The 12275-nt window shown below is 38.0% G+C and overlaps 1 protein-coding gene across 1 annotated transcript in view; it reads left to right on the forward strand.

Moving 5' to 3' along the window:
- Nucleotides 1-720: 720 nt before the first annotated feature.
- The window catches only part of Smp_174740 (hypothetical protein), a gene marked incomplete at its 3' end in the record, with an annotated part of 23882 nt that continues 12327 nt past the window's right edge, over nucleotides 721-12275 (forward strand). The window contains exons 1-7 of the mRNA XM_018797843.1: nucleotides 721-888; nucleotides 2867-3125; nucleotides 4736-4994; nucleotides 6324-6362; nucleotides 8708-8798; nucleotides 10402-10487; nucleotides 11684-11803. Of these exons, the coding sequence (XP_018652844.1) occupies nucleotides 829-888; nucleotides 2867-3125; nucleotides 4736-4994; nucleotides 6324-6362; nucleotides 8708-8798; nucleotides 10402-10487; nucleotides 11684-11803 (914 nt within the window). The 5' untranslated portion in view covers nucleotides 721-828. The remainder of the gene's footprint in view (nucleotides 889-2866; nucleotides 3126-4735; nucleotides 4995-6323; nucleotides 6363-8707; nucleotides 8799-10401; nucleotides 10488-11683; nucleotides 11804-12275) is intronic.

Raw genomic sequence — 12275 nt, forward strand, 5'->3', positions numbered from 1 at the left:
ATATCTTCTTAAAACTATAGGTGTATTTAAGTTCAAATTAGAGACCGTGAATCGTCACAGTTCAAGTTTTCCAACTGTCAAGTCAATGAATGATCCAGTTGTCCAGCATTAGAATTCAGATTTGGTCTAATATTGACCGTTTAAATACGTTATCCATGTAACCATGATCTTGTGGAACTTTCTGGAACCATGTTTGGTAGCTTAACGATATAGTTAATCTTATATAGTTCAGATCATGAGTCAATTGAAGCTAGACCACCATGGAAAACCTGGAAACACTGGACGGTCGTTTCGTCCTATTGTGGGACTTCTCAGCAGTGTGCATCCACAATCCCGCCTCGTGGGACTTCAGCACAGAACCTATCAGTCTCGCGCCAAAGCACTTAACTGATGGACCACTGAGCCGGCATCCAACGGTGTTAATGTCTAAATTCAACCAATCCACGAAGTTGACCAACCATTCACCAATGTCTTCAACGAGTTGATATCTCCCTACAGATCTGGTTGAACTCCTGATTACTGCTTCTCACTAGAACTCCAGGAAATACCTGATGTAGCGAGTCACTTTTTCTGGGAACTCTTCAATGTTTACATAAACGTATTACTTGTGAAGCTTAAAGAATTTTTCTTTCATCCTTATTTATTCAGATAAGATTACATGTTCTAAGAATTCTATCCATACTTAATGGTGATTTAATCCATTCTGCTGATTGTAATAACAGTTATCAAAATGATGAACAATCTAATTCTACTGTACAGAATATTATTGAAAGATGTTTAAAAGCTGAAAAAATACAACTTGGACATCAAACTGTACGTGATTTTTTAATGCATATACTTCAATTACATGCTGATCGTGATGTAAAATATTGTCGACAAGCAGCTGAGGTTAGTTATGTATATATATTATTGATTCATATGAAAATTGTTTCCAGTATTGAATTAGTTACTTCTGTCACTCTTCGTGGAGAAGCATAGGCCGCCAAATAACACTCTCTATTGAACTCTGTTGTTTCCGCATGTAACTCTTCTAGGATTACTGCTAGTTTTAAGCCCGGGTAAAGGAGGAGGAGTTGGTGTGGGGTCAGCAACCCCACCTAGTAGAAAACAAATTTGCTAAAAAAACAGTTGCTAACTAGTATGGATTAATATCAATTTAAACAATACAAGAGAAAACAAATTTATTTTGAATTCACTTAGTATTGTTTGTTTGAATCTTCCTATTTATGTTTTAGGACTGTAATTGGTCAGTTTCTAATTGGCATATATGCATACTGTGCGTATAGCCTAAATTCATAAGCATGGTAAGCAAAGATGTATAGTGACCAGCAGTGGAATCCAGTTTGACGCGCGTTTCGTCCTATTTGGGACTCCTCAGCTGGATGAACCTGCATCTCAGAGTTGGTGTTCACTCTGGGACTCGAACCCAGTACCTTTCTCTTCAAACGCTATCGCGTTATCCGCTCGGCCACTGAGTCCTGATAGCCATGTGCTTGTGCAATGGGGTGAAGTTGAAATTCACTTAGTATTGTTTGTTCGAATTTGTTTATTTTGGTTTCTTAGTGCCTTACTAATTGTAAACAGTTTAAAATTACAAAGACTGATGTAAGTATAAATACATGGTAAATATACTTCAGTCAGTGAAGTTTGTTTGAAATGGAACTAAAATTTATAAGAAAAAACAACCAGATATAAAATATATATGATTGAACAAAAATTAGGAATAGTTTATTTGCATTGGTTAGTTAATGTCAAGGACTAGGATTGACCATTCTCTTTTGGCGAATTCGCTCCTGGTACAGCCGCGGTTGGCGAGAGTCAGGTATCTTTTTCTAAATACTCTCACATGACCACGCGGATACACCTGCTATCAAAAAAGTACTACTTACTACCTTCTCGTCTCGAGGGTGTTTTTACAAAATTGCAGGGACAATAAGCGAATTTCCTGAACTTGAACCGAATTGGTGGATAAAGTAGATCAATCTAGGGTAGTTGTAAAACCCTGATTCCAAACCTATCGTATACATGGTCTTCAGTATCCTGAGGGAACAAATGGCGAATGAGCCTACTGTTGGTCACCGACTTCCATGAAACTGGAACTCCTAACGATTTTCCATTGCGCTGTGGATTAGACCTGCATATGAAAGGCTAAAGGATTGTCTTCTTAAGAAAACCACGTGCTTCGGTTTGGCCTCCAGGAAACTATTCCGTCTCTCACACAAATCAAATGACGAAGTATGGTGTATATATATATATATATATATATATATATATTTGGTATCCCTTGTATCAATATCAATGTGTTTGAATAAAATAAAGTAGACCTACTGTGCAGATAGCGCCGGATATTCGCTTTTCGTCTTCTCAATTTCGTAAGCAACACCCCCGCCACGAGGCAACATTGGTTAACTCAGGTTGATATCTCATCTATAAACAACATCAATTCTTTAAATATTACAGATATAAATTATTAAAGAGTGGTACTTCTAAGCACGAACCTTGAATTTATGACTGTCTAGCGAGTACTTCCAACTCCTTAACATTTAAACTAAGAAATATATCAACTCATTCAACCAATTGTTTACCATATATTGCCACTTGGTTTGTGAAATTCGATCAACACTATAGATCAATCAATATATATGAGACCGATAGGTCATGGGTTCAAATCTCTCGAGGCGGGATCGTGGATGCGCACTGCCGCTGAGGAGTCCCACAATAGGACGAAACGACTATTCAATGCTTCCAGGTTTTCCATGGTGGTCTAACTTCAATTGACTCATGATTTCAATTATATATAAAAACTATGTGTATTAGCCCACAGTTACTTATATACATATATGTTGTTCATTATCTCTGTATACAGATTGCTATTCATTATTTATTCGGTTTACTACATGTTCAATTCACTACTATTTGGTCACCATTATATGAAGCTATTGCAAGTTATTGTGAATTTAATTCATTGTTAAAAAGTAAATCGACTAAACATGAGACGACTTCATCGAATGAATTAGAAATAAAAAAGAAAAATTGGAGTATTGAATGTAGAAATCTATTTTGGAATAGATTTCAACCATTATTAATGGATGTGGAAAGAAAAATTATGGATAGCAATAATAAAGGTTAGTATCTATATATCAATCAATCAATTGTTTCCCCATCCATTATTATCTTTTTGATGTTCTACGTAAATTGTTAAGTTACCCTGTTATGTCCTTGATCTGTTTACCCAATAATATAATGGGGAGAACTTGTCTCGATCTAGGTCCGAAGGCGAAGTCGTGCTGCCGACTGTACAGAGGTGTGACCGCAGTAAAGTATTTCGTTAAGACAACCAGCATAACAGCGATGCTGCCTCCCCACAAGGAGGGGTGGGGCTGGAAAAGGTCGACCCTAAAAATGCACACCTCGCCTTATCCCACGGATTTCCGTCTCCGGCGGTAAGGTCCTTTGAAGAACGGAGCTAACACGTCAAAAAAACCCACAAAAAGACCATGCGTGACCGGCCTCAAGTATTTGTCCCTTGGGCACTGTGGTCACGTTCTCAGTTCGTTAAGACCAACACTAATCCAACTTCCTTTTCAGGTTCCTCAAGAAATACACTTCCATGGTGTGGGCGGACAGGGAGTGAAATTAGCCCTCATACTCATAACTGACTGAGAATAAAGCTTTGACGCGATAAGTTTATTCTTGGGGCTAAAAAATTGTGTGAGTTCGAATTAAGAGTAACTACCTTGGGTTAAGTAATGAAAACTTTTCTTTCATTTAATTAGTTGACTAGCGAGAAGGAAAGAAGACGAGTTAACGGGAACACTACTCGATTTATTCCCAATTCCGATTAGTGTAAAAAGATAGAAGAATAAATAGATGAGTAACACAATCAAAACGCACAAACAGTTGAGGTTAGATGTTAACACCGTTGGATGCCTCCGGCTCATTGCTCTAGAGGTTAAGCGTTCTCATGGGAGGCCGAAGGTACTGGTTTCAATTCCCGTGTGAGAGATCGTAGATGTGCATTGTCGAGGAATTCCATACTAGAACGAAACGACCGTCTAGTGCTTCCAGGTTTTCAATGGTGATCAAGCTTAAATTTTTATTTATAATTGACTAACTGATAGACTAATCATGTTTTATAATATATGATTACCGTCGTCAACAATTGTTTACCATAGTTTTCATTCATTGTCATGTATAGTGATGGGTTAGAAGGATAATACCCTGCTTGACTTAGGTTTCGTGCTGTTTGGGACATGTCAGTGTGATGAATTTATATTCTCGAGGGTAATGATGCTACCTGGCTGATTCGATCCTGTGACACACAGCTTCAAAGTCAGAAGTATTACCATTTAGCTATTTATCTCGCTACTGATTCCCTGTAGGAATGAAATATAACTACAATTGTTTGGTGACTGGTATGTATGTCAAGTATTTCTTGTTGCATATATAATCCTATCGCTCAATTCCTATTTTGATTACGTGACTACTGGTTAGTTTGTAAAGTCCACGGAGGGTCCACCTAGCAGAGTTGGAAAACCCTAATTTCAAACCAATGGTGCACATAGGCGTATGAATCAATCTTTGGTCACCGGCTACCATGGGACTGCATCTCCTCACGTTGCTCCACTGCCTTGTGGATTAGACCTTTATGTCAAATGCTCCAGGTGTGGCGTCCCTAAGAAAATCACCAAATCATTGTATACCTATTTAATTTGTTGTTTATAATTCATTTTAGATATACAGAATATTTCGGATTCTAACGAAACCAATCTCTATACTTGTTCATATGAAACTGCAATTATATGGTTTACATCAATTCGTCCAGATTTATATAGTTTACAAAGAAAAACGCCGAACAATGATTGGTTAATTATTGAATCACGAAAACATCCAGATTGGTTATCTTATCGATTATGTTTATGGCAATGTTTACGTTGGAAAACCGCGGCAAAATATACCCATTTTCTTACACCATTATTATTGAATATAATCAAGTAAGGTGGAAGTCATCAATTTTTTTCTCATTTTGATTGTGTAGTTTGTTTACTTTTCTAAACCTTTATACAGACCTAGAAGTCGAACAATGTTCTTGATATAAATAAGAACTAGAGGTTTAGAGGTGTCATCAGCTGTAGCCCCCAAATGCCATGGTACGGCCGAGAGTCCGCTCTCCCTCTCGAAATGCTCTCACATTGCCACACGCATATAGCCTCTGCCAAGGAAGTCCTACTCCCTACCTTCTCGTGGCGGTGGTGTTGTTTACAAAATTGGAGGGACGAAAAGCGAATGTCCGGCGCCTTCACCGGGTTGGTGGACACGGAAAGTCCACTTAGGGGAGTTGGAAAACCCTGATTCGAAACCAATGGTGTACATGGGCTCCCGAATCCTGAGGGGAAAAATGGCGTGTGGACCAATCGTTGGTTACCGGCTACCATGGGACTGCATCTCCTTACAATGCTCCACTGCCTTGTGGATTAGACCTTCAGGTCAAATGTTCCGAGTGTGGTCCCCTAAGAAAACCACCTGCTTCACTTTGGGTACTAAGGCAGTATCACAGCCCTCACACAAATCAAATGAGATTTGTGTGGTGCATATATATCTGGTGCTACTTTGTACCAATATTTATGTGTTTAAATAAAATAAAGCTGTAGTTCAGAAGGGCTGGATAGCCATATAAGTGAATACATTTTACGCTAAAATGCAAGATGCACTTTGTGATCAGTTCGTTCATGTTTAACAGTATCGTTTTAACTCCTGAATGACAGTCAGCAGGCTTTCATTGTCGTTTTAAACAGCACACCAAAGTTTTTCTATTCCTCATAATAAATGATATTTGAATTTCCTACAAAAGCTTTAAAGGCACATCCCTCATTCTGATTATCCGGCCCCTATTACATACTCTTACCTTGACAATCTTTAGCGCCTTATAGATTCATTAAGCCATTAAGCAGAGGAAATCTCTATAAATCCAAAGTATTTTTTTCAATAATCGTCAAGTATTCACATCTGGATGTTTTCTCTATATCATTGTGTTATTAATTCACAGAAGATCGTCGCTACTGGACAATCTAGGTGAAAAACTCAATACTCAAATTAGACCACAATGCAAACTGCTTTCCTGATTTGTGACTTCATAACACGGACTCCGAAATAAGTCAAAGAAAATTTTCACTTTAATTTCGTCACATCAAATTCCCCATGGAAATAATTCCATAGGTTAATAGGTATTCCTGTTTTCCAGGTTACGATAACTTACATCAACAAGAAGTATTAAACAGTGAATGAAACTACAAAAGCACCTTCTTTCTGTTTTTTTTTTGTAGTTCTGCAATTCAATCTGGCTTGAATAAGTCAACGGAACAGTGAGTATTGGTCTTTATTATTATTATTATTATTATTATTATTATTATTATTATTATTATTAATTGCAAATTGGGTTTCCGCAGTAAAAACGACGGATATTACTTGAAATGCTGTTGAGTATTTAATTTAAGAACATAAAGTTGAAAGTACTCAGAAATATCTTTATAGAGCCTTCATTTGCCATTTGTCTTCGAAGCATTGCTCGTATATCCTGGGACCACCGGGTAAGTAATGCAGTTGTTAGGAAGCGGGTACTAGGTAAAGATGGCAAATTGATTGATGAAGTAATGAAACTTCATCAGTTGAAATGGCTAGGACACGTGTTACGCATGCCCAACCACCGACTGCCCCGACGTACAATGTTTTACGGCGTAACAGTAAGTTGGAAGAAAGCTGGGGGCGGCCAGACCGAAACGTGGCACAAATCCATGAATTCACTGACAATTGGACTGAGCCATGTTGGTAGATGTAGACTACCTGGTTGGGATTCGCGAGATAGCAATCGATGGTTAGAGACCTTGAATGACATGGCTCAAAATCGTTTGCAATGACGAAGGTGCATCCACTTTTTGTGTTCTACCAAATTCTAATCTTCTGAAATCTTCATGTATCTATCTTTTTTCTCTCCAAATCTATTTCACTGTATTATACTTCTTGAATAACATCTTCAAACACTAATCATTCCAATTGCTGCTTATACTCTTACTACTTCTATCACTATGGGATTTGAATGGACAACTGCATCTCTGTGCTAATGTGGTATGGCAACTCGAACTGATGTACGTACGTTCGAAGTTCTACGTTGTGACTGACTGCCAAGAAATTATATAAAATTACTTCGACCAATCAGTATTTATTTTTAGAAATAATAGACTCTGCCACAGGACTTTATGATCAACAAAGTCGAATGCCATCTTAAAGTCATAAGAAATAACTATAGTCGAACGTCGAGAAATATGTTTATTTTGCTGGAGCTACCGAAAAGTGAATATTTAGTCTATACGTCCATGTTCAGATGTATAACCAGTCTGGTTTTCTTGAATTAACTTATTCGGTCAGTCAGCTACAACGTAGGACCAGGCACATATATGCATCGGTCCAAATTACCACACCTCAGGTTTATTCATTCAGAACCTTAGTTAGACGTAAAGGATTATTGAGGTTAACATTGATCTGTTTTATTTTTGCTTACTGAAGATCTCTCAAATCACTTTTAGTCTTAAAAATGTCAAACATTTTTGAAAAATATGACTATGTTTTTCAGTCAGTCAGCTACAACCTAGGACCGGTCACCGGGCACATTTATGCATCGGTCCAAGATGCCATACCTCGTTAGCACAACAACATGAACACCGGATTCATAGTAGTTGATTTAGTGGTGGTGGTAGTATATAAATTATAGGTTGTATATAAGGATATAGTATAGGAAGGAAGAAAGTTATGAAGCAATTTTAATCTCAAGGTTTAAGGGAAGATAAAGAGTGTATACACCTACGCCATTGTGATCGATTCTGAGCCATGTCACCTAGAGTCTCCAACCATTGGTTACGATGATCACGCGGACCCTAACCAAGTAGTCTGCACCTACCAACATGGCTCAGACTAGAAGTTAGTGACTGTATGGACTGATGCAACGTTTTGGTATGGCCGCCCCTAAGACTTTGTTTTTATCTATTGACTATTCAACCATTCACTGCTGGTACTTGTACGACTATCATATAGATAAATTTTTTCAGGAAATATGAAATAACTTGTAGATTGGTCATTATTTATTTACAGTACAGAGACTTGACGGATGTCTAATTTAGACAAGATCATTTTAGAGCACACTAGTTAATTCATTTTCAGTTAATCCAACACAAGTGAATGTGTTGAAAAGATTACTCAATGTTCTTGTGTGAAGCTTGTCTACATTGGCGTTTTTTTCGCTCGAACCTACGTTTCTGTCTAAGCCGTGCTTGATTTAGGATTCAATCGATTGGAGTGAGGTATCAGAGAAAGAATCTTAACACTGTCATATATGTTATCACAGTTGAAAAAGATAGTTGATTACTTCATTACCTAGAACACAACCTCAAAACAGTCCTATGTAATCTAATACTACTAACGGATTATCAATATAGGGTTGTAGAAATTCTTGAGTTTTGGTGAGATCACTAAATAATACAAGGTAAATTAAAGTTGTCCAACATTGGATTCTGGTTCATTAGTCCAGCGATCTGGCGTTCACGCAACAAAACCGAAGGTCTTGTATTTGATTCTCGATTACAGGATCATGTATGCACACCACTGAAGAGTTGCATGCATATTCTAAGTAATTCACAACTTTTTTTCGTCCTTATAGACTTCTATTGACTATCTTGAATTTATACTCTCAATTCAATAATATCAAATCAATTTATATGGAGAAAGAGTTCAAACAAAATATTTACCAGGTAAGTAGGTTTCGATAATATTGAATATTACAAATAGTAATCAATTAGTCAATGTTGACCTAAAGATCTAATCCACAAGACAGTGGAGCAACGTAAGGAGATGCAGTTCCATTGTAGCCGGTCATCAACATCAGGTTCAAACGCCATTCGTTCCATCAACATCCTGGATCTCATGTGTACCAATGTGTTGGAATGAGGGTTTTCCAACTCCCCTAGATGGACGCACCGTGTACACCAACCCGGTTAAAGCGCCGGATATTCGCTTTTTGTCCTCTTAATTTCATGAACGACAGTAATGCCGCGAGAAGGCAGTGAGTAGGATTTCCTTGGTAGAGGCTATATACGCGTGGCCATTTGAGAGCATTTCGAGAAGAAAGCGGACTCTCCCCACTCTCGGCCGTACCAGGGCATTTGGGGGCGTTCAATGTATATATAAGTTCTTGATCAGACATACACTTTGATACAAAACATTACAAAGTGTTTTATGAGTTCGTAAATCTTAATCAACTGCGTATATGCTTCATGTTTACAACTGATCGAAATTCATCAATCATGTTGCCATATGGACACCACTAGTCTAAATGATTTGACATCGTGTACTCTCTGTTGAGAAGTAAGGTGGTGGTTGAAGATAGTCGACAGGAATCCATGCACTATCCCAGGTTTTATGTTATTTGGGATTGGTTAGCAATTTGAACCTGTCCTCTCCCTGATTCGACACAGTATCATACAACGTAACAATCTGCACTAAGAAGTATTTAATATACTTTGTATTGGTTACTACTCATTAATCGGTTAATTGTAAATACATCTTCATCCCACGCGAGGTCAGTTACAGTTTGAATAGCTCAGTGATAACGTTTCTGACAATGTCGCAAATCTATTCATTGTCTTTTAGAACCAGATTTTCAATGCTTCACATGTTTGTTATTATCATTGTTACTACATTATTTACAACTCCATCATACATCTTTTACTAATATCATAGCGCGATATGTGTAAAAGCGCTTTTGTACACAAGGCTTTACGTTAATTGCAATGACAGGGAAAATTAATCTGTTTTTCAAAGTTAATTGACTACCCTTTTCACTATACTAAAAATATATTCACTTATGCAACATTGAACCAGTTCATCATTTTCTTCACGCGTAGACAGCCACTCTCACAGACATCCTACTCACTACCTTCTCGCGACGAGGGTGTATTTACAAAATTGCTAGAACGAATAGCGAATGTCCTGAGTATTAACCGGATTTGTAGATATAGAAGCTCCATCTCAAGGAGTTGAAAAACCCTGATTCTAAACCAATGGTACACATGGGCTCCAGGATTCTGAGTGAACAAATTGCGTATAAACTTATTATTGGTCACCAGCTCCCATGAAACTGCTCTCCTGACGTTGCTTCACTGCTTTATACATCAGACCTCTAGGTGAAAGGTTCGGAGTATGGTCCTCTAAGAAAACCATGTGGTTTAATTTAAGCATCCGAGGAGTATTCCACCCTTCTCACAAATCGAATAATTTTCATTCTAATTACGTAATCCATTGTTTCTTATCTAATTATCATCAACCTTATTTCTCTTTTCTAATTTCTATTAAAAGTTATTAAAATTTAAACAACCCACTATACAAAATGCAGCATTCAAATGTTTACTGGCTTATAAACAATCGGCAATTAATAATTATAAGTAAGTTAGTTATGTTACTATTTTTTTGTCATGATTCAATCTGATATTTCAGTTATTAACTGTTGAAGTAATTCAATAACTGAAGAGTAACTACTCAATTGGCATGTGTTACTTCTCACAATTGATTGATCACTGGGTGGCGACCACTGTCATACGTGTCAAGTCCGTCTTAATGCTGATCGAATGCTATCGATCAAGTTGCAATGTGGCCACTAGTCTAGGTGGCTCGACACTGCGTGCACTATGTTGAGATAAGATGGTAGTTGGAGGTGGTCAACAGGAAACCCTGGACCCGGGTTTCGTGCTACTTGGCACTCGTCAGCAAGGTGTACCTGTCAGCTTGAGGGAACTGGTGCTCCCTGACGGATTCGATCCCGTGTCACTTAGCTTCACAGTCACAGACGTTACCACTGAGCTACTCGGGCCGCGACCGACCTCCTGTAGGACTGAGATGTAATCACAATTGATTGATCACTGGATGCTGATCGATGTGTTACTTCTCCTCCATTGATGTATACACAAATTCATATTTACCCAATAAAAAAACAACTGACTTGTTCCACAAGAACTGGGATTTGTAAAATGCAAATGGATTTGACAGTGAAATTGTCAAGCGATTCGGCGATTCAACGAATATCATTTCATGACGTTAACAATGAAAATACGACAAATTCCATAACCCTACCGTTGTATGCTAATAATAATCCTAGTGTACATTAGTGACCAGCTTTAGGAGGAAACTCTTGGATATATAGCGGAAAACCTTAACCGGTGTAGTTCAACCATGTCAACTGTGAAACAGTTATCCATCGATAGCGACGTACACTAACCAACGTACTTGTTAGAAAGGGCGTCGACCCCGTGAATTCCGGAAAATCTCGGCTTTCATCATTAGGCTTCCTAATTCTTCTGAATGAAGATCTCTCAACTCCCAGGACAGAATGTGAATGGTTTAATTTGTTTATCATGATTGGCATTTTTTTAGCAAGGTTGTTTTCTACGGGATGGGCTCACCTACGACATGTTCAACCCTCCTCTTTTGTCCGGGCTTACGACGGACAGTAACTCTAGAAGAGATGGAGTTACACTAACCAACTACCTTTCTTTAAACAAACATTAACTTGTGTATGATAATTTATGCATAAATTGTATACATCGTAATTCTAATTTTTTTATGACAATGTTTTATCCTTCAGAGAAGAAATAGAGAAGATTATTAATCCACAAACATTTCGTGATGCAGTGCGTACATTTCGACTGGATACATCATTGTTCTCTTCGGAACATCGTGAACACATTGGTGGAGTATTTTTACGGTAATTTTCTCAATTACATTATATATATAATGTAAAAATATGCATGAAATCACTTAACTTACTGATCATGCCTAGATATACATAGTTAGTCTGTAGTGCCGCGATTCGTTAATCGTTCGTTTCGATAATCGATATAATTCTAATCTTAACGGCGCGTAAAATCAGAAGACAAAGGATAGCAGCAACTACAGTTTATTGTCGAATAACTCAGGTTCGAAAGTTAACAACACCTGAGCGAATATGAACGAGCGAGTGAGCGGCAAGCGAGTGAGCGGCAAGCGAGTGAGCGAGGCGAAAGATGATGCGTATTGGAGATGGCTGGGAAGCCAACTCGAGAGCGAGGCAAAAGATGATGCGTATTGGAGATGGCTGGGAAGCCAACTCATTTTAAGCAAGCGTTAACTAGGCAGGCAAAAATGAGTGACAGACATATGATGAATAAGATACGAAGTGTACACATATGCGCTCATAT

Source organism: Schistosoma mansoni, chromosome 6 (assembly GCF_000237925.1).
Source record: "Schistosoma mansoni strain Puerto Rico chromosome 6, complete genome".
Taxonomy (NCBI): domain Eukaryota; kingdom Metazoa; phylum Platyhelminthes; class Trematoda; order Strigeidida; family Schistosomatidae; genus Schistosoma; species Schistosoma mansoni.